The following is a 27,704-nucleotide window of genomic DNA, read 5'->3' as shown; positions in this document are numbered from 1 at the left end:
ACTTCGAAGTAGTCCCTGCATTACTTTTGTCCCACTTTGATGTGACTTGAGGTCCGTAGACCTCCAGAACACACAGGCATTGCTTCAAGTCGCTGCAAAATCGCAGCAAAAAATTGTGGCAGAATCTTGCGACTTTCAGGCTAAAACAGTCTGAAAGTTTGATGCGACTTAAAGCAATGCCTGTGTATTCTGGAGGTCTATGGACCTCAAGTTGCATCAAAGTGCGACCAAAGTAATGCAGGGACTACTTTGAAGTCGCTGTGACTTGAAGTGGCACAGATATGGGGTACGACTTGTCATGCAACGTTGAATTCCCAAGTCGCAGGACAAGTAATGCAGTATGTCTTCAGTCTCTGGTAATCTTGTGCAGTATGTCCACAGTCTCTGATAATTTCGTGCAGTATGTGTGCAGTCTCTGGTCATCTCGTGCAGTATGTCCACAGTCTCTGGTCATCTCGTGCAGTATGTCCGCAGTCTCTGATAATCTTGTGCAGTATGTCCGCAGTCTCTGGTCATCTCGTGCAGTATGTCCGCAGTCTCTGATAATCTCGTGCAGTATGTCCGCAGTCTCTGGTAATCTCTTGCAGTATGTCCGCAGTCTCTGGTAATCTCGTGCAGTATGTCCGCAGTCTCTGGTAATCTCGTGCAGTATGTCCGCAGTCTCTGATAATCTCATGCCCATTTAGAGTCCTTCATAACTAACAGTGTAATTTTTTAGTTTGTTTGCGCCAATCTGTTAGCCTGCGCTATATACCATGATTTGTGATGCTGGGGCTATATACTCTGTGCTGTGATGCTGAGCTGTATACTCCTGACACTATGAGTGGAAGCAAGTGGAATACAGGGGACGGAGTGGGTGTATTCTATAGGGGGTGTGGCTTATGAGAAGTGGGAGGGACCAAATGTGGAGGGGCGGGGTCTTGCGCCCCCCCATCCTAAAATGTCACCAGCCGCCACTGATACACACACACACACACAGTATCTCACAAAAGGGAGTTCACCCCTCACATTTTTCTAATAGTCAGGGATTTTGTAGGATTAGAATCAGGTGTATGATTAACCAGTTATACCAAATAGGTGCTAATGATCGTTGATTTCATATGTAGGTTGACATAAAGTCATTAACAGAAACAGCTGTGTAGGAGGCTTACAACCGGGTGAAAAACAGCCAAACCCTGCTACAAAAGTGAGATTGTCGAAGACAGTTTAATGTCACAGGTCACACACCATGGCAAGACTGAGCACAGCAACAAGATGCAAAGTAGTTATATTACATCAGCAATGTCTCTCCCAAGCAAAGATTTGAAAGCACACTGGGGTTTCCATATTTGTAGCTCTTTTGAAGTACAACATTGAGGACCATGGGTGCAGTGGTCAGTCAACAGAAGACACATGCTGACTTATTTTCAACATCAAAGGATGTCCAGCAGTGCCATCAGCATAGAAATGGTGGAAACCAGTAGGACGCATGTATACCCATCTACTGTCCAGAGAAGTCTGGCCAGAAGTGGTCTTCATGGAAGAATTGTGGGCAAAAAGCCATACCTCTCATATGAAAACAAGGCTAAGCATCTCAACTATGCACAAAAAAATGGCAGCAGGTGCTCTGGACTGATGAGTCAAAATTTGAAATATTTGTCTGTAGCTGGAGGCAGTTTGCAGAAGGGCTGGAGAGCGGTACAATAATGAGTGTCTGCAGGCAACAGTAAAGCATAGTGGAGGTTCCTTGCAAGTTTGGGGCTGTATTTCTGCAAATGGAGTTAGAGATTTGGTCAGGATCAATACACCATTGACCTTAATGCTGAGAAATACAGGCAGATACTTATCCAACATGCTATACCATCAGGGATGCATCCGATTGGTCCCAAATTCATTCTGTAGCAGGACAACGACCCCAAACATACAGTTAATGTCATTAAAAACTATCCTCAGTGTAAAGAAAAACAAGGAGTCCTGGAAGAAATGGTTTGGCCCCCACAGAGCCCTGATCTCAACGTGAGATTACATGAAGACACAGAATGATTTGAGGCAGCCTACATCCACATAAGATCTGTGGTTAGTTCTCCAAGACATTTGGAACAACCTACCTGCCAAATCCCTTCATAAACTGTGTGCCAGTGTACCTAGAACAATTGACGCTGTTTTGAAAGCAAAGATTGTTCAAACCAAATATTGACATGATTTGAATTTCTCTTCTGTTCATTTACTTTACATTTTGTTAATTGATAAACTATTATTTATGAAACCATTTTTTCACACCTGCCTAAAACGTATTAATATATACAGTATTTTTATTAGTATATACACAGTATCTCACAAAAGTGAGTACAGCCCGCACATAATTGTAATATATATTTGCATGTGACAACACTGAAGAAATTACACTTCACTACAATGTAAAGTAGTGAGTGTACAGCTTGTATAACAGTGTAGATTTTGCTGTCCCCTAAAAATAACTTAACATACAGCCATTAATGTCTAAACTGCTAACAACAAAAGTGAGTACAGTGTACACCTCTAAGTGAAAATGTCCAAATTGGGCTCAAAGTGTCAATATTTTGTGTGGCCACTATTATTTTCCAGCACTACCTTAACCCTCTTGGGCACGGAGTTCAGCAGAACTTCACTAGTGTTGAGCAGAATATGCCATATTCGATTTCGCGATATATCTCGAATATATATTCGAATATTCGAGATATATTCGCTAAATTCGAATATTCGTGATATTTTATCGAAAGTAAATGATTGCGATTTTTCGCTATTGCGAATGCGAAAATAATTGCGATTTTTTGATAACTGCGGTAGGAGCACTCTGATTGGCTCAGAATATTCGTGATATTTTATCGAAATATCGCAACATGCGAATGCGATATTTATTGCGCAATTTCGAGAAATGCTGGAGGAGCGCTCTGATTGGCTCAGAATATTCGTGATATTTTATCGAAATATCGCAACATGCGAATGCGATATTTATTGCGCAATTTCGAGAAATGCTGTAGGAGCACTCTGATTGGCTCAGAATATTCGTGATATTTTACAATACAAAATAATTGCGAATATTCGGCAAATGCGGAAGGAGCACTCTGATTGGCTCAGAATATTCTTGATATTTTACAATACAAAATAATTGCGAATATTCGGCAAATGCAGAAGGAGCACTCTGATTGGCTCAGAATATTCTTGATATTTTACAATACAAAATAATTGCGAATATTCGGCAAATGCAGAAGGAGCACTCTGATTGGCTCAGAATATTCTTGATATTTTACAATACAAAATAATTGCGAATATTCGGCAAATGCGGAAGGAGCACTCTGATTGGCTCAGAATATTCTTGATATTTTACAATAGAAAATAAAAAGTGTTTTGCATTGGTGGTGATTCTTTACTCTATCCATCTGTCACAGCCGTTTGTCAATCAAACACCTTGAAGATTGAACACGTTCATGCTGCATGCTTTGGACTTTTTTTCACTTCACATATCAAAGACATTTTTATGAAAGATTATTTTTCTATTATTGGGACTATATTTCTTTATATATTTGTTTCACTGTGTATTTCACAAGTTATTTGCGCTTGCTTATTTTATAATTTGCCCACATGTCTTGTCACTAGACATATTTTTTATTCTTGTAGAGCGACTCCATTTTCTGTCTTGTATTAATTTATGTTGTATAACATTTTTGAGTTGCTGCTGTATTCTCCCCTTTTTTAAGGTATGCGCAATTTTTTCCTTCTTACAAAAAATAATAATATCAAACATACAAATATTCATAACATACACATACACATACACAAAGCCCCCCCCTTTTGCATCAGAGACAATCAGAGTTCTCCTACCACAGTTATCGAAAATTCGCAATCATTTTCGCATTCGCAATAGCGAAAAATCGCAATTTTTTTTTTCAATTTGGCAACATAATAGGATCGCCTCAGCTTAGCTACTCGGCCCAGGGTCTCTAATCATACCAGCAATGCTTTTAGACGTCGATAGGATGTGATCTGTTTTAAAAATCAAATTGAAAAAATGCGAATATTCGGAATTGCGAATATTCACCGCGAAATTCGAAATATAGCGCGATTTCTCGAATATGCTATATTCGAGTCGAATATTCGCAATGCGAATATTCGTGAGCAACACTAAACTTCACAGGTTGCCACTGGAGTCCTCTTCCATGACTACATCATGGATCTGGTGGATGTTAGAGACCTTGCACTCCTCCACCTTCCATTTGAGGATGCCCCACAGATGCTCAATAGGGTTTAGGTCTGGAGACATGCTTGGCCAGTCCATCACCTTCACCCTCAGCTTCTTTAGCAAGGCAGTAGTCGTCTTGGAGGGGAGTATGGGGTTGTTCTCATGTTGGAATACTGCCCTGCGGCCCAGTCTCCAAAGGGAGGGGATCATGCTCTGCTTCAGTATGAAGACTTCAGACTTTTGAACAAGCATAGGAGGCAAAGAGGAGAGTTGTTCTAAAAGACAGAGAAGCAAGACATATGTGCTGGAAGCTGGAGGACTGTGGAGATGTTTTCAGTTGAACTCTGAGCAAAGACATGCTTAGTTGCTAGTAAGATATCCAGCTTGTGTATATTGTAGGCATAGTTTGTACTTTTATGTTATGTGTGTGATGTGTATAGGGGAAAAAAAATAAGGAAAGCTAGGAACCTACGATAAGTGGAAATGTATGGATTGTAATTACATGTATGTACGGGACCAACAGTTGGATTGTATCAGTTGTGGATATTTTTAACTGATTTATAGCAAATGTTCCCATACATATGTAATAATATATCTCGCTCACAGGTTGTTTATTAAGCAAGCTGACGTTGTGTGTTTAAAGATGGCTGCTGCATATTCAATTGACCATGTGGTTTTGGGGGGGGGGGCAAGCATGGCTTGCTGACATCACTTACAAAAACGACCTGTGAGAGGTCATGAGGAATGGTTACCATATTTTCCGGCGTATAAGACGACTTTTTGGATGCAAAAAAATGCATCCAAAGTCGGGGGTCGTCTTATACGCCCGGTACGGTCTCCGTGCAGCTGCGATCGTCATCATTTCAAAGCTGCGCGCCGTCTTCTCAGCGCGTCCTCGCTGTCCTGCGATAGGCGGAACAGAAATCTTCCCAACAGCGCCTCTGTTCTGTTTTCCGCCTATCACGGATGCCTTCTCATCCTCGGACGAGATGAGAAGGCATCCGTGATTGGCGGAACATAGAACAGAGGCGCTACTGGGAAAATTTGTGTTCTGCCAATCACAGGACGCGCTGAGAAGACGGCGCGCGGCTTTGAAATCATGGACGCTCGCAGCAGACGGAGACTGTCACCGGCCTGCAAAACGTGAGTGATGGCACAGTGGGGGGGAAAGTGGGGGCATGTAATGTGATGGCACTGTGGGGGCATGCAATGTGATGGCACTGTGGGGGAAAGTAATGTGATGGCACTGTGGGGGCATTTAATGTGATGGCACTGTGGGGGCATTTAATGTGATGGCACTGTGGGGGCATGTAATGTGATGGCACTGTGGGGGCATGTAATGTGATGGCACTGTGGGGGCATGTAATGTGATGGCACTGTGGGGGCATGTAATGGCACTGTGGGGGCATGTAATGGCACAGTGGGGGCATGTAATGGCACAGTGGGGGCATGTAATGGCACAGTGGGGCTTGGAAAAAAAGGGGGTAGTCTTATACAGTGAGTATATCCCAAAACCAACATTTTTCCTGGAAAATGAGGGGGTCGTCTTAGACGCCGAGTCGTCTTATACGCCGGAAAATACGGTACATTCTGTGGGTGGTCTCTGGTATACAGGACTATAAATATAGAGTACCTACCATAGGGGAAGGAAGTATTTTTGGAGCTGTGGAAAGATCAAGCATGCAGTCAGGACTCTTCTTTGTCCTGTTCCTGTTTATCCAGTGTAAGCTGTTGACAGTCAACTACCAGGAAGAAGTATTATTTGATTTTGTGTATATTGGCAATAGGAGTGTATGTTTAAGTCTTGTTAATTAGTTTAATGTCTGTGGTCATTTTTATGTGTAAGAAACTTTATGTATTTAGATGTCCAGTAAAGTTTTTTTTTGTGCTTTTTATCAAAACTGCTATTGGTGTGTCTGTTCATTTTAAATGTAGCACCCTGGAGTTTGGCCATCACCTTCACCCTCAGCTTATTTAGCAAGGTAGTGGCCTTGTTGCACTTTTCTCTTCTACTACTAGGTGCCCGGTACTTGGTGGTACTAGACATGAGAAGGGCAACACAAGGTTAGGTTATGAGTATGTGGGGTGTCTTGGTCAATGGGCAGAGGTTTTCTTGGATCCCTTGGCCTGCTGGGAGAGGTCAGGTGATCTGTGCTCTGGGTGGATGTGTGTTGTATTGCCCGGGCTGCTAGGCCAGAGTTTGGGCCTATCCAGGGCTTATCTGGCTGCTAGACTGTCTGAAAGCCTATCCAGAAGCAAGAGAGCAGCGCAGGGTTGGGATTGCGGCTTGCAGTCCAAGCAGAAGTGATGGTTCTGCCAGCCTGAGAACCTGTCGTGATCGATGGTAGAAGGGAAGCTGACGCCACTAAAGGACCATCCACCTTATTAGCAGGGACCACAGTGAGTAACTGAAGCATGTACCAGAGTAGCATTCTCACCAATCGGGGGGAAGTGAAGAATCGGGAAACGTTAGTGGGTGGCGCTTGCAGAGCAGCTTTGTGTGTCAAGCCAGGGACTGAGCAGGCCAGTGGGGTGAAGCTTGAGAAGTATCTTGAGTGCCAAGCTAGGGACCCAGCAGAGAAGTGGGGGTGACACTTGAGGAAGATTGGAGGAGTTCAATGGATTCAGTGTCAGTGAATCAGGGTGTCTAGTGAGAGACCGGAAGCTCACTGGGCTGAAGAACTACCAGGAGTGATTGTAGCGGAAGTGAAAGGCACTGTTACACTTTGTGTTAGGAACTGTTAAAGACTGTTGCATTAGGAGACAGCATTCCTGCACATGCAGATGTGGTGTCTGGCTGGATGCCTTTCCCTGCATGGCTGTCCTGCTATTGAAGTCTGAGTCTGCCAATTGAACTTGCAACTACCTAAGGGTGTCCTGGCCCTAACCCTCTCTCCCCTAAAAGTTTGTTAAGAGAAATAAAAATCTCTTTTGCATTCAAGAAGTCTCTGGTGCCCAATAACTTTAACCACCTGCACCTATGCCTCACAACCCACCATATAAAGAAGGATGTCAGCTATCTCTGGGCCTGGAGATTCTAATTAGAACGAAGGAGGCCTGGGACCTTGCTACATAAATATTCAATAGATATTTGCGTGATTGCCCAGTATACCTGCATTTTTAGTATATTGTGCTGCAGCAATTAAGAGCTAATCTGCTCAAGTGTATGCAGTCTTTTGATTTTATACATTATGTTGTTTCTCACGGTTATTAGATTAATATTTATAATCTAATAACAGCCTTATATTTTCCACATTTGTTACATGCAGGAATTAGTATATTGATCTCAAAATGGCGATAAAAAGGCAATTAACAAAGGCAGACAGACAGACCATTATTACTTTTAAAAGTGTAGGTCTTTCCTTTAGAGAAATTACAAAGAAAGCCAAGGTGTCAGTGAGTATAGTTTCTCACACCATCAAAAAGCACTTGGAAACTGGACCCAAAGTGGACAGAATCAGAAGACAAATTTCAGAGAGTCAACAGCAGTGTTGTAAGTAACGGCGTTTAAATAAACGCCGTTACCTAACGCAGCCCCTTTTGAGGGTAACTATTAATCTACCAGATTACTATTCCCCTCTCGGCAACGCCGTTCCCATTACTTGGGTGGTGTTACCGTAATTACATTTACCGCATGCGGGGGGGCAGAGGGGGTCATGTCATGTGGAGCTGGCAGTGGCCTGTGATTGGTTACTGCGTCGGCGGCCGGGTCAGGTGATCACAGAGCTGGCCCGTCTCTGTGAACGCGGGTGGCGCTGGCGCATGCACGTGCCTGGAGTCTCCCGCCCGCAGTGTCACCTGTCACGAGCCGCCGACATCTCCCCCGCTGAGGCTACGCTCCGGATATCAAAGCCAGCCAGCTGCCAGCAAGCCGAGTCAGCAGTGCACCGACCGATGACCGTGGCCCTGCGCAGAGAGAGACACAGTCCAGACTCCACACAGTAAGAGCAGCAGGGGGAGAGCGGCCTAGTCTAGGGCTGGGGCCGGGCTGGGCATGTTGTGGAGGTGGAGTTTGAGTGATGAATCTGATATTGACATTGTACAGTATTGCTGGGCATGTTGTGGAGGTGGAGTGTGATGAATGATATTGTACAGTATTGCTGGGCATGTTGTGGAGGTGGAGTGTGATGAATGATATTGTACAGTATTGCTGGGCTGCCCACCAGCAATACTGTACAATGTCATCATCACACTCCACCTCCACAACATGCCCAGCAATACTGTACAATGTCATCATCACACTCCACCTCCACAACATGCCCAGCAATACTGTACAATGTCATCACACTCCACCTCCACAACATGCCCAGCAATACTGTACAATGTCATCATCACACTCCACCTCCACAACATGCCCAGCAATACTGTACAATATCATCACACTCCACCTCCACAACATGCCCAGCAATACTGTACAATGTCATCATCACACTCCACCTCCACAACATGCCCAGCAATACTGTACAATGTCATCATCATACTTCACCTCCACAACATGCCCAGCAATACTGTACAATGTCATCATCACACTCCACCTCCACAACATGCCCAGCAATACTGTACAATATCATCACACTCCACCTCCACAACATGCCCAGCAATACTGTACAATGTTATCATCACACTCCACCTCCACAACATGCCCAGCAATACTGTACAATATCATCACACTCCACCTCCACAACATGCCCAGCAATACTGTACAACGTCATCTTCACACTCCACCTCCACAACATGCCCAGCAATACTGTACAATGTCATCACACTCCACCTCCACAACATGCCCAGCAATACTGTACAATATCATCACACTCCACCTCCATGTGCCCAGCCTGGGCATGTGGAGGTGGAGTGTGATGATGATAGTGTACAGTATTGCTGGGCATGTGGAGGTGGAGTGTGATGATAGTGTACAGTATTGCTGGGCATGTGGAGGTGGAGTGTGATGAATCTGCATTATAGAATATAAAAAAAAAGTTGCAGTTACTTTGCTGAGTAACTAATTAATTTGCCAATGTAGTAACTGAGTCACTAACTCAATTACTTTTTCGGACAAGTAATTTGTAACTGTAACTAATTACTTTTTTAAAGGAAGATGAGCAACACTGGTCATCAGCTTGCATGACTGGCAGCTCTCAGGACAATAACTTAAAGCACAGCTTAACACTGATCAAAGTAAGCAAGTCTCCGTTTGAACTGTGAAGTGATGACTTCGAGCTGCAGGTTTGACAGGTCGAGTGGCATAATGTGGCATAGAGCGCTTTTCTTTTTTTCACTATTTGTGGCCTATATGTTGCCTATAGCAACCAATAAGTATTTTTCTTTCTCACTATGTTTACCATAGTAACCAATTAGAATTTTCCTTTAAAAGTGGCACAGTCCACTTTTTTATTATTAACTCTTAGGAGAGCCCCCTTAAATAACTATGAAGCTCTTATGCTTATGTACAGCCAACCCTCTGATAAGATAGCCCAAGGGTGGGTAACAGAGCTGACATGGTGAGGCGCCGGGAAAGGAACATTTTGGTAAGTATTTAATAGGAATTTCTCATGTGCCTCACCATTTGACCAATAATGAGACCTACATAGCAAAAATACAAAACAACATGGATGGGTTCTGTTGAAGAAAAATGCTTTACTTAAAATAAGCAATGGCAATAGACAAGACTTTAGCTCCAAAATCACTATGGGGTTCTGCTGCCTTATTCAGCTTGCAATGGCTGATGGATGTGCATCTTAGTGAACACAATATACAGGGATATGGGAAAAGATTATCGACTCTGACACACGTACACCAACACAGGTTGAACTGGATGAACTATTGTCTTTATTCAACATTACCTACTATCAGGGCCAATCCTAGGGTAAAATACGCCTGGGTGCAGAAATATTTCTGGCGTCCCCACTTGGGCGTGGTCCTCTTACTAACTCCTACCTTTACAAATGTTTCTATGACAATGACTCAAACACAGAGATGCTCCCCTGATGAGTCTAAGTTGCCCTGGGATCCTCCCACAATCTCTTAACAATAAACAAAATACAGGAAGAGAAGCATGGTACTCTAATGGAACCTGGAGGGGGATCTCTGTAATGGACACAGAGAGGACCTCTGTTAGAGAGTCTGTTAGAAGGATCACCTACTGTACCAGGCTCCATTAGAGACTACAATGGGGTTGAATAGATTGCACCTATCTGGTGCCTACCTTCCACCCAGTTTGCACTTACACACATCCCTGCGATAGATCCTGGTGTGCATTAATTGAGAACCTTGCTGCAGACTCTGATTGTATAGCAAGCATGAGAGGCAGGACACTGGCTGTGTGTGCGGGCTGTGATTAGTTAGTAACAGGCAAGAAAGGTGGGACCTGGCTGTGGGAGCTGGGCTGTGATTGATCAGCAGGGACATACCTAGAGCATTTGGCACCTGGGCGGATTCCTATATCTGGCACACCCTTAACTTTAAAATGTAAAAACACCCACAAATTTCTCTGTTAAAAAAAAAAAAAAACACCCACAAAAATCTGTAATGTTTCCAAGAATATTTATTGCACATATTTCACAGTCCTCCCCCACCCTATCAGTGTGCCTTGCAGTCTGTCCTCTCCCCGCCCCATCTCTATAATCACAGTTCCCCCTTTTACTCTGCCTCCCCTGCACAGTCCTACTTTTAGCATAAACAGATAGCTAATACTATTAGCAGTGTGTTTAAGTAAGAGATTTCAAACATAATACATAGTACAGGAGATGGTCAGAGACTGCAGACATACTACAGGAGAGGGTCAAAGACTGTAGACATACTACAGGAGAGGTTCAGAGACTGCAGACATACTACAGGATTTGGTCAGAGACTGCAGACATACTACATGAGATCGTCAGAGACCGCGGACATAGTACAGGAGATGGTCAGAGACTGCGAGCATGATACAAGAGATGGTCAGACTGCAAACATGGTACAGGAGATGGTCAGAGACTACAGACATGATAGAAGAGATGGTTAGAGACTGCAAACATACAACAGGAGATGGTCAGAGACTGCGGGCATAAAACAAGAGATGGGCAGAGACTGCTCGAATGATAAAGGAGATGGTCAGAGACTGTGGGCATGACAAAAGAGAAGATCAGAGAGTGTAAAGAGATGGTCAGAGATCACCGTTTCAGGCTGCTTCTTACAAAAGATCACTCTAATCTTACGTTGGATTATTAGGTTTCAACTCACAGGGAAGAGAACACCAGTAGATCAATTCTGTTTTAGATTTTTTTTGTGTACATATACATGTGTTATTTCCTTGCCCCAACCCAGTACGTGTCACAGATGTTGGTTACATGGTGGGCACAGCACATTACACGGTGGGCACACCACTCCACATTACATGGTGGGCACAGCACATTACACAGTAGGCACACCACTACACATTAAATGGTGGGCACAGCACATTACATTGTGGGCACAGCACATGACATGGTGGGCACACCACTAGGCATTAAATAGTGGGTACAGCACATTACACGATGGACACTATACAGAACATGACATGTGGGAACGGCACATGACATGGTGGGGACAGCACATTATACAGAAGGCACACCACTCCGCATTACATGGTGGACACAGCGCATTACACAGTGGGCACTGTACAGCACATGACATGGTGGTCACACCACTCCACATTACATGGTGGGCACAGCACATTACACAGATGGCACACCACTCCATATTGCATTGTGGGCACAGCACATTACACAGAGGACCCACCACTCTTCATTACATGGTGGGCACTGTACAGCACAGCAAATCCGCCGGATTTAAATAGGCCACAAATGCCCCCAGAGCTCTTCGTATTCTTCTGTCCCTCTTCCACCTACACTCTCCCAAACTTTCTGAACAAAAGGAAGGGAGGAAGTGCCTTTGGAATGTAGAAGTGACATAACTGGGGGAATCTGTAGTGGAGAAGGATCTGGGGGTTTTGGTAGATCATAAGCTCAATAATGGCATGCAATGCTAAGCTGTGGTTTCCAAATCGAGCAAAGTCCTTTCTTGAATTAAGAGAGGTATGGACTCCAGAGAGAGAGATATTATTTTGCCCCTGTTCAAATCATTAGTAAGACCTCATCTGGAATATGCAGTTCAATTTTGGGCCCCAGTTCTCAAAAAGGATATTGGGGAACTGGAGAAAGTGCAGAGAAGGGCAACCAAACTGATAAGAGACATGGAGATGCTCAGCTATGAGGAAATATTAGAGGAACTGAATTTATTCACTCTTGAGAAGAGGAGAATAAGGGGGGATATGATCAACATGTACAAATATATAAGGGGTCCATATAGTGAACTTGGTGTTGAGTTATTCACTTTTCGGTCAACACAAAGGACAAGGGGGCACTCTTTACGTCTAGAGAAAAAAAGATTTAACCTCCAAATACAGAATTTTTTTCACAGTAAGAGCTGTGAAAATGTGAAATAGACTCCCTGCAGAGGTGGTTCTGGCCAGCTCAGTAGATTGCTTTAAGAAAGGCCTGGATACTTTCATAGATGTACATAAAATAACTGGGTACTAACAGTTATAGGTAAAGTCCATCCGGGGATTATCCGATTGCCTCTCGAGGGATCAGGAAGGATTTTTTTCCCCTGCTTTAGCAAATTGGATCATGCTCTGCTGGGGTTTTTTCGCCTTCCTCTGGATCAACTGTGGGTATAGAATTAGGTATATGGGATTGTATGATATTATTATTGTTATTAGAAACACTCTCTATGAGACTCAAACTAGTGGTCTAGGGGGAAAAGAGAGGGAAAAAGAAACTAAAAACAAAGACGGGAAAACGCCATGGGCTGCCATAACAGTGCATCAGTTTCTGCCAGAATCCAAGTACCCTGCCAGTGGGTGCCCAAGATAACATCCTTTTGGAAATGACACCATCACACTAGGAGAGGTTCTACCTGTGTGGGCACTTATGCGGATATCTTCATTTATCAAACAAGTGTCCAGTTACTTTGGTATCAGAACAGAAAAATAGGAGCTATTCAAGGGGGCTGTCCTACAGGGTTCCCTATTTGCAATTCCTTTTTGCCTGGATCAAGTTGTAGAAACATCTCAAGGATGATTAGTGGAAACCGGATGCACCTGAGCTCAATTTTGAGCGTCATTGCAAAGGCTGTAAATACTTATTGTGATACATTTGCCTATATGTCTCAGTTTACTGCTCCCTGCTAGCCAGGTTATTGATGTGCTAATGTCCCCTCACTATTTCTAAAGGTTAATTGATCTATTGTGTTGTGTGAAGGAGAGCTGGGTTTAAGTGGCTTGTGTTAATTATTCTGATTGCTTCATTGTGGTAATTATGTCTCTATATGCGGGGTCGAGCGGTCTGGTTGATGTATTCAGTACAGCTAGTGCTCAGCGTCATTGATGTCATTGTCTAAATAAAATGTGTTTCAGCATCGGCCCCGTCGTGTCTACCTATAATCTGTATGGAAGCCCCAGTGTGAGGGGGGCGGAGATTTGTCATTGTAACAGTTTTGGAAATGACATATAAGCTGTGTGTTATAACATTAAAGTCTGTGTTGTTCAAGCAGTAAGCTGGTCTCATGTGTGGCTTTCTGGGCGATTCCAGGGATATCCCTCCTCGTGGAATATTGGGGTGATTTTCGTTATGGGAAGAAGGGAACGTTGACGGGGATATCATACCGATACCGTCACAATTGGTGGCAGCAGTGGGATTTTTCCCTTCTATTCCCCTTCACACCCGGATTCCAAGCAGACACTGGAAGAACTACTGGAAGTTCGTGGAAGGATTGCTAGCAACAAAACCAAGCGGGTCATCATAGCAGAATCAATGGAGCTAGACCAGGAGGACGGGATTGCAGCAACGCCAGCAGTACAAGAGATGGAGACACCAGTGATTCAGGAGGAGGAATCGCCAGCCAACAAGCTAATGAGAGAGAAGCTAGCGTGGTTCGGCCCGAACCCAACGCCAGATGTGGTACTGAAAGTGATGGACATGTTAGTAAACGCAGAGCTACAGAAGGCTAAACAAATAAGAGACGCAGAGCTACAGGAGGATAAACAAATAAGGGACGCAGAACTACAGAAGGATAAACAAATAAGGGACGCAGAGCTACAGTTAAAACTGGCAGCAGTCCAACAAGCAGCCGCACCTTCTACGAACAGTGAGTACAGCACAGCAGACGCAAGGAAGATTCCGTTTAGCGCTTTTAAAGCTTTTGATGAAAAGGACTGTGAGATTGATAACTTCCTGGCGGATTTTGAGCGACAATGTAACCTGCACCGAATAGCTAGAGGAGACTGGGTTTCAATATTGTCAGGCAAACTGTCAGGCAAAGCTTCTGATGCTTTCCGGACCGTGCCAGATCAGGATATCCATAGCTACGCCCGGGTTAAAGAAGTGCTCCTGGCTCGTTATGCAGTAACCCCAGAGTCCCACCGACAGAAGTTCAGGGACTCACGCAAAACCACGAAAGACTCTTATGCGGAATGGGCATGCCAATTGTCCCGGTCGGCCTCTAACTGGGCTAACAGCAGCCAGGCCACCACCGCAGAGGACATTTTGCAACTAATGCTCCTGGAGCAATTTTACAATCACATCCAGACGGACGTCAAGGATTGGGTGAGAGATCGCAGGCCCATGACTCTACCAGAGGCCGCGAAGTTGGCGGATGAATATGCAGATACTCGCAAGACGAACCAGGTCACACCACAGGAACAACCTCCACCACAAACGGTGCCCTCACACCCACCAACCGCTAGATACCAACCTCCTAACAGACCGGTGACATCTAGCCCTCGCTATCATCGCCAGGAGGGCAACGAACAACGCTGCTTCCGGTGCAAACAGCTGGGTCACTTCAAGCAGAATTGCCCCATGAATGACAACACCAGGTCAAATTGGTCTCAACCTGGGTACCGCCCACCAGCAGCAGCCCATTGTGTAGACTCGGCTTGGGATCCAAAGGAGCTGGGTCAGGAAGAACCATTGGGCACCCCTTACGAAGCCCTCATGGTACAATCTGTTATTACGGACAACAGGGAACACCATTGTCAGCTGGTCATGGGCGACAGCCCTGAGCCGGAGGGGCCCTGGAGGGAGCTGGGCAGAAAGAGGCACCGCCGGCCACCCTTCAAGAAGAAGAGGTCCTGGAAGCCGTATAACAAGCTGACCTGGGAGGAGAAGAAGCGACTGGAGGAGAGGGAGTCGCAGCGGGCGTCCCAGATGCGTGCCGAGATGTTCGCCAAGGGCCCACCGGTGGCCCCTTACACCACCACCCAGTTCCTGATGATGAAGGACCACGTGGAGAGCCTGCAGGACATGAGCAAGCAGGAGCTGATCCGTGAGTACATAGAGCTGGAGGAGTGCATAAGCCGCAGGGAGGAGGAGAACAACCACCTGAGGTCACAGCAGCATGAACTGGAGATGGAGCTGGAGAAGCTCCAAGAGGAGAACCGGCGGCTGCGGAGGGAGCAGGGGGTGGCTGACCTTATGGGGCTCTGATTCCCCTCCCCCCCCCCCCGGACTCTGAGCACCAGTGCTACAGCATTTCAACAAATATAACTTTTTCTTTTTATGAATCTCCTGGGATTGTCACTTCAGAGCCATAACCTGCCCCCTCCCATAGCGGGACACCTAGACGGCGGCGCACAGACCCATTCGCTGTCTTCACACTGACTTCTGGTGACTTTGCAGATCGCACAAAGACTTGGGGACTGACCGGCGTGTGATCTGACGACCCGGTGACATACCTGAGTCTGAAGCAGTTGCCAAGGGAGGTCAGTCATGCCAAACGGAGTTAACCTCTGACTAATAGCTCTGAACCCGTCAACCCTACTGGACCAGGGAAGGTCCAACCGGGTTTGCCGGAGCAGGGAGCAAAAGGGGGGCCATTGTGATACATTTGCCTATATGTCTCAGTTTACTGCTCCCTGCTAGCCAGGTTATTGATGTGCTAATGTCCCCTCACTATTTCTAAAGGTTAATTGATCTATTGTGTTGTGTGAAGGAGAGATGGGTTTAAGTGGCTTGTGTTAATTATTCTGATTGCTTCATTGTGGTAATTATGTCTCTATATGCGGGGTCGAGCGGTCTGGTTGATGTATTCAGTACAGCTAGTGCTCAGCGTCATTGATGTCATTGTCTAAAGAAAATGTGTTTCAGCATCGGCCCCGTCGTGTCTACCTATAATCTGTATGGAAGCCCCAGTGTGAGGGGGGCGGAGATTTGTCATTGTAACAGTTTTGGAAATGACATATAAGCTGTGTGTTATAACATTAAAGTCTGTGTTGTTCAAGCAGTAAGCTGGTCTCATGTGTGGCTTTCTGGGCGATTCCAGGGATATCCCTCCTCGTGGAATATTGGGGTGATTTTCGTTATGGGAAGAAGGGAACGTTGACGGGGATATCATACCGATACCGTCACACTTATGTACATGTGATTTTTTTTTATTTTTATTATTAATAAATTTGCAAAGATTTCAAACAAACTTCTTTCACGTTGTCATTATGGGGTATTATTTGTAGAGTTTTTAGGAAATAATGAATGTAATCCATTTTGATATAAGGCTTTAATATAACAAAATGTGGGAAAAGGAAGCTCTGTGAATAATTTCCAGTAGCACTGTAGCTGACATTATTTCCTCAATACAAAGTACCATACAACACTTGGTAAACCTACAGCCCAATCCTAGAAAAGTCAGCTGGCCTTCTAAACAGCAAGCTACACCTGTCCCTAATATGGTGACTTTTTTTGGGGCGATGGGAGGACTCTCTGCCTTCACATAGTTTTTGAGTAGGGATGAGCCGAACACCCCCCTGTTCGGTTCGCACCAGAACTTGCGAACACACCAAATGTTTGTGTGAACTTTAGAACCCTATTAAAGTCTATGGGACTCGAACATTTGAAATCTAAAGTGCTAATTTTAAAGGCTAATATGCAAGTTATTGTCCTAAAAAGTGTTTGGGGACCTGGGTCCTGTCCGAGGGGACATGTATCAATGCAAAAAAAGTTTTAAAAACGGCTGTTTTTTCGGGAGCAGTGAATTTAATAATGCTAAAAGTGAAACAATACAAGTGAAATATTACTTATTTCGTACCTAGGGGGGGTGTAAAGTTAGCATGTGAAATAGCGCATGTTTCCCGTACATAGAACTGTCCCTGCACAAAGTGTCATTTCTGAAAGGGAAAAAAAGTATTTTAAAACCGGCTTTGTGGCTATAATGAATTGTCGGCTCTGGCAATTCAGAGCGAATTTATTCATAAAAAAAAAAAAAATTGCGTGGGGGGTCCCCCCAAATATCCACTCCAGACCCTTCAGGTCTGGTGTGGATTTTAAGGGGAACTCCACCCCAAATTTAAAAAAAAATGGCGTGGAGTTCCCCCAAAAATTCACACCAGACCCCTTATCCGAGCACGTTAACCTGGCCGGCCACAGAAAAGAGGGGGGGACAGAGTGCGGCCCCCCCTCTCCTGAACTGTACCAGGCCACATGCCCTCAACATGGGGAGGATGTCCCCATGTTGATGGGGACAAGGGCCTCATCCCCACAACCCTTGCCCGGTGGTTGTGGGGGTCTGCGGGCGGGGGGCTTATCAGAATCTGGAAGACCCCTTTAACAAAGGGGACCCCCAGATCCTGGCCCCCCCCTATGTGAATTGGTAATGGGTACACTGTACCCCTACCATTTCACGAAGCAAGTGTAAATAGTTAAAAAAACACACACACACACACCGTAGAAAAAAGTCCTTTATTAATAAAAAAAATAAAAAAAGCTGTGACATTTCTTATATAGGGGACGTGACCCCGCACCCTCTGACGCACCCTCTGCTACATCACTGGGGAAGCCCAGCAAGGGGGAAGACTGGGCTTCCCCAGTGACATAGCAGAGGGTGCGTCAGAGGGTGCAGGTCACGTGACGGGTGGCCCCGCCTCCCTTATAAAAGAAATGTCACAGCTTCAGCTGCTCATTCACTGGGCTGTGTCCAGCGGTGAGAGGAGGTCGGCAATGTTGCGCCCTGCATGGATGGATCTTCTCATCGCTGGACTGTAGATCACCCACACCCGTCGCTGGATACAGACAACGTTGGAGCAGGAAGCCGGGAACAAGTGTCACCGCTGGATTTTTTTTTCTTTTTTTTTTATTAATAAAGGACTTTTTTCTACGGTGTGTGTGTGTGTGTGTTTTTTTTAAACTATTTACAATTGCTTCGTGAAATGGTAGGGGTACAATGTACCCCATTACCAATTCACATAGGGAGGGGCAGGATCTGGGGGTCCCCTTTGTTAAAGGGGTCTTCCAGATTCTGATAAGCCCTCCACAACCCCCGGGCAAGGGTTGTGGGGATGAGGCCCTTGTCCCCATCAACATGGGGACATCCTCCCCATGTGGAGGGCATGTGGCCTGGTACGGTTCAGGAGAGGGGGGGCCACACTCTGTCCCCCCCTCTTTTCTGCGGCCGGCCAGGTTAACGTGCTCGGATAAGGGGTCTGGTGTGAATTTTTGGGGGAACTCCACGCCATTTTTTTTAAATTTGGGGTGGAGTTCCCACCTTAAAATCCACACCAGACCTGAAGGGTCTGGAATGGATATTTGGGGGGAACCCCACATCATTTTTTTTTAAATTGACAGCGGGGTTCCCCTTAATATCCATTCCAGACCTGAAGGGCCTTGTAATGAAATGTGGGGGGTCCCCCACGCTATTTATTTATTTTTTTATGAATGAATTTGCTCTGAATTGCCAGAGCCGACAATTCATTATAGCCGCAAAGCCGGTTTTAAAATACTTTTTTTCCTTCCAGAAATGACACTTTGCTCAGGGACAGTCCTAAATACTGGAAACATGCGCTATTTCACATGCTAACTTTACACCCCCCTCCCCCCCCCCAGGTACGAAATTTAAAGGAATATTTCACTTTTATTGTTTCACTTTTAGCATTATTAAATTCACTGCTCCCGAAAAAAAACGTCCGTTTTTAAAACTTTTTTTTGCATTGATACATGTCCCCTGGGACAGGACCCAGGTCCCCAAACACTTTTTAGGACAATAACTTGCATATTAGCCTTTAAAATTAGCACTTTAGATTTCTCCCATAGACTTACAGGGTGTTCCGCGGCTTTTCGAATTTGCCGCGAACACCCCTAATTGTTCGTTGTTCGCCGAACAGGCGAACAGGCAATGTTCGAGTCGAACATGAGTTCGACTCGAACTCAAAGCTCATCCCTATTTTTGAGACGATGGCATAGAAGGGAAGTGGTTGTATGCCGGGAACTGACTGGCTACTTATTAGTGGTAGGGGGAGAGAAATCCCTGGCAAGTTCATGGAGAAAAATTCAGATCTGATGGGGTATAAAGCTCTGCCTCAGTACATCCAAAACTAAAATAAATATATATAAATACAGAATTAAATACATAATGTTTGGGTGATTATTCATTAATAAGCATAAGACATGTAACTAAAACATTCGATGCCTAGCTTGGTGAAAGTGATGTAGATTAATATAACTCTTTGCAGGTTAGTATACTCCCCCACCTGCTTTCAGTGCTGTGATTTAATGTCCTTTTCTGTGATGATAAAGTCTGAGGAGCTGTTGACACAGGAAACTTAAAGGATGAGTCCATTCTAGATGCAGGAACCTTTTTGGTGGACGCCACAACAGATGTTGATGCACTACTACTAGAGAGGACATCAGACGGAGTATGTTTGCCTTTTCCTGATATAGTGTAGAGCAGAGTTTCTGGTGGCTTGGTTTTAGAAGAACTGATTAAAAATGGCACCCCTGTATAAGGCAATGGGCTAGAACTTCTTGATTCTGTTGGAAGAATGGTAATAATATCATTAAATATCTTTTGGCAAAATAAATTATGATTACAATATACATTTTTTACTTTAGCCTACTTCCTTTGCTTAGTTCTCTTTAACTCAAATGCAACTCGTTTTCCTTTTTTGTTAAAATTAGTATTTACAACATATAGTAAAACAATGACAAAAACAACAATATAATTAACTTATTATATTATATAACAGGCCAGAAATAGGGATTGGTGGAACATACCTGGGTTCGGTTGGAGATGGGTTTGTCAAATTTTACTAAAGTTTGAATGCCAAATCTCAACCCCACTGAAGTTAGTAAGCGTTTAAATACCATTAATTCACACAGAAGTCCTAAATCTGTGTGCCTGGTGGTTTTATAAACAGTACAGCTCTAGGGAAAAAAATACACAAAAAAATTACACTAATTACGCAATTAGTTTGAATTTTAAGTGTCCTATGTGTTTTTACCATGGGCGTAGCATCAGGGGTCGCAATTGTGAACCTGTCTCTAGCTCCAGGGGGCCCACAGCTCTGCTCCTTGCTGTCATGTTACATTTGATTTCCTCCACACAATCCCAGAGCTGGAGTCCAGCTCCAGTTACCTTGTGTCCCCTAAGACCCCAGTCAAGTCCTATAATCCAGTAATGAGCTTCCAGTTGTTGGCCTTCTCCCCAGTCCACACCCTTCCTCTGCTCTCATTGGCTGGGGACATGTCATTACTAAGATAGGGGGGCGTCAAGTCAATACTAGGATGGCGGGGGAGGTGAGGTCATGTCATTAATAGGATAGGGGGGGGGGGGAAGACAAGGTCATGTCATTACTAGGATGGGGGGAAAGTTCATGTCATTACTAGAATGGGGGTGAAGTCATGTCATTACTAGTATGGGGGGAAATTACAAGGTCATGTGATTACTAGGATGGTTTCTACAAAATATTTTGAACTACCCTCTCAATATGTACATACATTTCTGAAATAACTATTTAGCCACTTGGAGTATCTTGGCGCGTAATGGGAGTATCTTGACGCGCAGTGGAAGGGGCAGGCCCCAGGACAACTTTTGCATCGGGTCCACAAACTTCAAGCTGCGCCTTTGATTTTCACTGCTTGTGTTGTGGCGAGAAATTCCCCCCATCGAATAATGCCCGCCCAGTACTGCGCAGGCGCAGCACATGCGCATTACATAGCTGACGAAAATGTCCAAACATCGTAATTTAGAATAAACTGTACACGGCTCCTGCGCCTAAAAGATGACATTGTGCCACACGTTCCTGCACGCTCCCGATGCTCGTGCAACTCTGCATCATGTATTCATGATGGGAGCGTGTGAGGGGCGGATGGCAACAGAACGGGGCATGTTTTGTAATGATGGGTAGTGCTGTTAAGATGGGGGCTGATTTTGTCACGAAACTCAAACACATCTCCTAAACAAATATATCTCTGCTATTCTTCCTACGCATGTTGCCCTTAACTTGTGTAGGAGGAATAGCAGAGATATATTTGTTTAGGTGATGTGTTAGAGTTTTGTGATAAATGCCACCTCCATCTTAACAGCACTGCCCATCTTTACAAAATACGCCCCCTTCTGTTGCCATCCGCCCATCATGAACAAGTCCGCCCCTTGCAGACTTGCTTGAGCATCAGGAACGCAGCTTTCGGCGGCTCCGTACTATGCATTTGCTGAGCTTATGCAGTACAGGGTGGGCATTATTCGACAAGAAGCATTTTTCGTCAGAACACCGGCAATGCAGCAAACACACTGTAACCTAGATGGGTTGGATCACTACTAATAGATTTTGCTCTTTTTTTTTAATCAGCTGATATGCTGTATTTAAATTCAGTAGATCTGTACCTATGATATGCTGTCCTTTTTTCACCACATGAGCAAGACACTTCTTATCCTCCACCCTGCAACTGGCATATCAGACTACATCACAGTGGAGAAGAATGCACTCAGTTTTGCAATTATATAAATTAGCCAGAAGCCTTAAGGACAATTCAGCTTGTTTCAAATTAATAAGGAAAACCAACCTCTGCTACCCTTTTTCCCCTAGTAAACAAGCATTTTGAGACCATGACAACTCATTTGCAGTATAACCCCAAAAATGCAATAGTGTCCACCCTTTTTCCACCTCCTCACCACCTATATACAGTACTGTGCAAAAGTTTTAGGCAGGTGCGAAGAAATGTAACATAAGAATTCTTTCAAAAATATATTTTTTATTGGTTTATTTTTATCAATTTACAAAATGCAGTGAGTGAACAGAAGAAAAATATAAATCAGAGTAAACTGGAAATTTATGTTAGGGGTCCTAAAACAAATAGGTCTGGGTGAGCGGATGGTACAGTGGATAGCGGGAGTGTATGCGGGACCCAGGGCTTTAGTAAAAGTAAAGATTAATTCTGGCAGACAGTGCAGAGTATTACTCAAACATTTACTGAGTATCAGATTTCAGAGGACCCAGCTTTTTCCTGTTACACTATACACAAATCCCATCCAAAAGATATATGAATTCAGTCTTGTGCCATTTGATAAATGTGGCAAAAAGCTGCATCGCAATAAATTGGAAGGATCCAAAAGCACCTTCAATCTCAATGTGGCTCAATAAAGTTAGAAGAGTAGGAATAATGCAGAAACTTCTGCCAATGACGATAGATAGAAAAGAACAAATTAAAATAATATGGGCACCATGAGAGATATTTGTACAATCAGAAGAAGGTAAATAGCTATTAATGGAGTAAGGATAATAATTAGCCCGGTAGGGAGAGAGTAAAAGGAAGGTATTTTGGACATAATGCACCAGAGGTCACAACAGTACTTTTTTTTTTCTTCTTCTCCCGTTCTTCCCATTTTTTCCATGTATAGTGGAAGTGGGGAGTGGGGGAGACTGGGGTCTTGAGGATGGGATAAGGGGCTAGGGAACGGAGGAAGGGAAACAGGGTTGGAGAAAAAAATGAGTTAAAGGAAGAAGTGGCTAAAATAAGAGATTAAAATGAGCAAAATATATGGATTAATTAAGGCCTTTGGGTGTAATCATAGGGGTAAAATAGATATAATTTAAAGAAGGAATAGTATATATGTTATTAATTGCCCTCTAAATTGGAATTCAAAAAGGCCTTTTTGATGTATTTTTTTTTTCTTTTTTGATGTATTATATGTGTAAAAAATATATAATTTGAATAGTATATGAGATATTAGCCAACTTCAAAATTGTAATGTAATATTTATATACCCTGTTTGTTTGTTTTTTTTAAAAGGGAAAGAAAAAGGAAAATAAAGAATAAAAAAGAAACAAAAAAAGAAAAATATAAATCAAATTATTATTTGGTGTGACCACCCTTTGGCTTCAAACCAGCATCAATTCTTCTAGGTGTAATTGCACACAGTTTTTGAAGGAACTCAATGCTGAGAAATACAGGCAGATACTTAACCATCATTCCATACCATCAGGGAGGTGAGTGATAGGCTCCAAATGTATTCTACAGTAGGACACTGACCCTAAACATAGAGCCAATGTCATTAAGAACTATCTTTAGTGTAAAGAAGATAAAGTAGTCCTAGAAGTGATGGTCTGGCCCCCACAGAGCCTTGATCTCAATATAGTGTCTGTTTGGGATTAAATGAAGAGACAGGAGGATTTGAGGATGCCTACATCCACAGAAGAACTGTGGGTAGTTCTCCAAGAGGTTTGGAACAATCTACCTGCCGAGTTCCTTAACAAACTGTGTGAAAGTGTACCTAGAAGAACTGAAGAATTGATGCTGTTTTTAAGGTAAAGGGTGGTCACATCAAATATTGATTTGTTTTGGATTTCTCTTCTGTTCATTTACTTTCCATTTTGTTTAGTGATAAAAATAAACTATTAACGCTTCTATTTCTGAAAGCATTCTTATTTTACAGCATTTTTTCACACCTGCCTAAAACGTTTACACAGTACAGTATACCAGTGAATGATTGATCTTTCTTGATATAATAATCCAATAATCTCCAATTCTTTCTTTATTTTTTGCAATATTTAGTATTAAAGTAGCATTCCAGTCGAATCCTAACTATACCTAAACCTGTGCCCACCGTTCTAAGCTTATTCGAACTACCCTGTAAAAGAAAGATCTCTGTACTTTTCTATTCTGAAGGCGCTCCGGTCTGGTCACAAGATCAGCTTCAGTGAATAGGAGAGATTCCTGACAATGGCTGCAGAGCCTGGGCGAGTATGTCACCCATAGGCTTACTATGGGGTATCTGTTTCAGGTGTCCCTCTACACTGACGTGACTGGGAACTGATCATGTGACTGGACTGCGGTGCCTTCAGCATACAGTGAGGGAAAAAAGTATTTGATTCCCTGCTGATTTTGTACCTTTGCCCACTAACAAAGAAATGATCGGTCTATAATTTGAATGATTTGAATGGTTTATTTTAATAGTAAGATACAGATTAACAACAAAAATATCCAGAAAAAAAGCATTAAAAAAAGTTCTAAATTGATTTGCATTTTCATGAGTAAAATAATACGTATTTCATCAGTCAGCAAGATATCTGGCTCCCAGGTGTCTTCCATACAGGCAAAGAGCTGAGATTAGTAACACTCTCTTAAAGACAGTGCTCCTAATCTCAGTTTGTTACCTATGTAAAAGACACCTGTCCACAGAAGCAATCAATCAGATTCCAATCTGTCCACCAAGGCCATGACCAAAGAGCTGTCCAAGGATGTCAGAGACAAGATTGTAGACCTACATAAGGCTGTAATGGGCTACAAGACTATAGCCAAGCATCTTGGTGAGAAGATGACACAGTTGGTGCAATTATTAGCAAATCGAAAAAACACAAAATAGCTGTCACCTCATGGAGTTTCAATGATCACGAGAACAGTGAGGAATAAGCCCAGAACTACATGGGAGAATCTTGTCAATGATCTCAAGGCAGCCAAGACCATAATTGGTAACACACTAGGCAATGCTGAACTGAAATCCTGCAGCGCCCACAAGGTCCCCCTGCTCAAGAAAGCACATGCACAGGCTCATCTGAAGTTTGCTAATGAACATTAGAATAAATCAGAGGAGAACTGGGTAAAAGTGTTGTGGTCAGATGAGACTAAAATCAAGCCCATGGTCATCAACTCAATTTGGAGGAGGAGGACTGCCGCCTATGACCCCAAGAACACTATCCCCACCGTAGAGGTGAAAACATTATGTTTTGGAGGTGTTTTTCTGCTAAGGGGACAGGACAACTTCACTGCATCAAAGGGACAATGGACGGGGCCATGTACCATCAAATCTTGGGTGAGAACATCCTTCCTTCAGCCAGGGCATTGAAGATGAGTTGTGGATGGGTATTCCAGCATGACAATGACCCAAAACACACGGCCAAGGCAACAAATAATTGGCTCAAGAACAAGCACATTAAAGTCCTGGAGGGGCCTAGCCAGTCTCCAGACTTTAATCCCATAGAAAATTTGTGGAGGGAGCTGAGGGTTCGAGTTACCAAACGTCAGTCTCGAAACCTTAATGACTTGGAGAGGATCTGCAAAGAGGAGTGGAACAAAATCCTGGTGTGTGCAAACCTGGTGAACCACTGCAAGAAACGTCTGACCTCTGTGATTGTCAACAAGGGGTTTGCCACCAAGTAATAAGTCATGTTTTGAGAAGGGGTCAAATACTTATTTCACTCAATCAGTTTATAACTTTGTTGAAATGCATTTTTCTGGATATTTTTGTTGTAAATCAACAGGGGATCAAATACCTTTTCCCTCACTGTAGGTAAGTATATACAGCTTTCCTTTTACAAGGTAGTTATAATGGGCTTAGAATGGGGGAGGGGGTAGATTTAGATACAGTTAGGATTTAAATGGAATGCTACTTTAAATAATTTTCTCTACACCACTCCACCAAATGTTGAATTTTCTGCCTATAAGCTGTCTTGTCATTATCTTGTATAAGTCCAACTAAAGTGATGTCATCAGCAAACTACATTACTATACTATAGTATTTGACACATGTATGTGAGTACAGTCTTTTTGTAAAATAACTTTTTAAACTGCTTATTCCATTGCCCACGTCTTGCAATTGCAGAAGGTACTGGGTTGCATATCCAACGCTCAATACCTTCTGCCATTTGCAGGACGGCAAGGGGAGGGCAAGGAACTAAGCAGCATTAAAAGTAAGCATTTTTCTACAAAAATGATGCACTGCATGTTAACGTACTGCAATACATGAGATGTATTTGATAAAGTTAAAATAATCCTTTAAATATTAAAACATTGAACCAAATTAAAGTTTATATGGGATTTTAGTGATCAAATTCACATATACATTAAAGGATATCTTCACCCTCAATAGGATGTTGCCTCCCCTCCACCCCTCCTCCTCTCCGCTGTACCAATTGGGCCTAGGCAAATGACGTGCACTTTGCTCACTGTGCCTCCTGGGCTATGTACGTCACATATCCCAGGAGGCATAGTCCTTCATTAAGAAAGGAGAAGAGCTGGCAGCTACCCAATGACATTACCCAAGAGGATGGTGGCACGCGATCGAGCCGAGGGGGTTGATGGGGCAGGTTTAGAAGCAGAACTCAGCAGGACAATACTGGATCCTCTGGGTGGACGAGTACCTTAAATGTGCAGGAAGAAGGGCAGGGTGGAGATCCACTTTATTTCATCAGTAGGTTTTATAATCTATGGTCACAGACAGATTTGTGCTCATGTGTTTTATATGCCAGAGCTGCTCTTACAAAAACTATTGCTGTAACTTTTTGCATTATAAATCTAAGTTAAAGTAGCGTCTGCATTATATTAGCAAAAGTATACTAATTCATGATCAGAATAGAAAATAATTTAGTATCATACAATACAAAGATATATTGTCAGAAGTTATTCTAATATAATGATATAGTTATGTTTACTGACTTGGTGAATTAACTTACCAAGAACTGAAGTTGTTTCCATATCTGAGATTTCTGAGATCTCTGAAGTCGTCCTCAGCATGTGACCAGACACAATGGCAGACTCAATTCGTGCCCAGTAAACAAAGTATGACTGAACTACTGATACACTGTTAAGGAGAGGAACAACAATTGTAATTCTCTCAGTTCTTTTGCAGACAACTGACCTGTGTGACATAAAAAGAACTTTATAAAAGAAAAAATTGTATCCCTGGGTGGTGAATGTGTATTTCGTGCCTATGATACAAATATTATGCCTACCTTCTGATATTTAGATCTAGGTAAAATAAAAATGCTTACATTTAGCCAACAGCCAAATACACACATGAAATATAAGCATGGGATATGTCTCACCTGCTAAACAATAGTATTTCATGTATGATTAAAGGTGCCCTTAGAGGGACAATTTTTTTCTCACCTAGGCCAGACCTTTTACCACCTAAACATCACAGCTGGTTTGGATGCTGCCCCCAAGTCATGCACACACAGAGAGACCAGAGACCACCAAACAAAGGAAGGAAATTATCCCCTTTCCCTTACAGTTCTGTAGCCTTATTTGCCCACAAGTGGGAAGTAAAATACGGAAAAAGAAATAACAATTTGTAAGTGTTGTGGTTTTCTGGTGTCCCCTTGGCCTACTGCCATAGACATTGGCCCACAGTCAGCCCAGCTAATGTCCTCTCTTTTCACTGTAGATAATCTTGCTAGTAATATTTTTGTTCTAGATAAAATGTAGTTTGTTGTACATTAATTCTTTTAAAT

The 27,704-nt window shown here is 43.4% G+C and overlaps 1 protein-coding gene across 1 annotated transcript in view; it reads right to left on the bottom strand.

Moving 5' to 3' along the window:
* REELD1 (reeler domain containing 1) overlaps positions 1-27,704 on the bottom strand; it is a 77,614-nt gene that overhangs the window by 8,758 nt on the left and 41,152 nt on the right. Inside the window, exons 4-5 of the mRNA XM_040331722.1 lie at positions 26,925-27,052; positions 19,728-20,007 (exon numbers count right to left, since the gene is read on the bottom strand). Of these exons, the coding sequence (XP_040187656.1) occupies positions 19,728-20,007; positions 26,925-27,052 (408 nt within the window). The remainder of the gene's footprint in view (positions 1-19,727; positions 20,008-26,924; positions 27,053-27,704) is intronic.

The sequence above is a fragment of the Rana temporaria genome, chromosome 1 (assembly GCF_905171775.1).
Source record: "Rana temporaria chromosome 1, aRanTem1.1, whole genome shotgun sequence".
NCBI lineage: Eukaryota > Metazoa > Chordata > Amphibia > Anura > Ranidae > Rana > Rana temporaria.
This window is presented reverse-complemented; position numbering and strand designations above follow the sequence as displayed.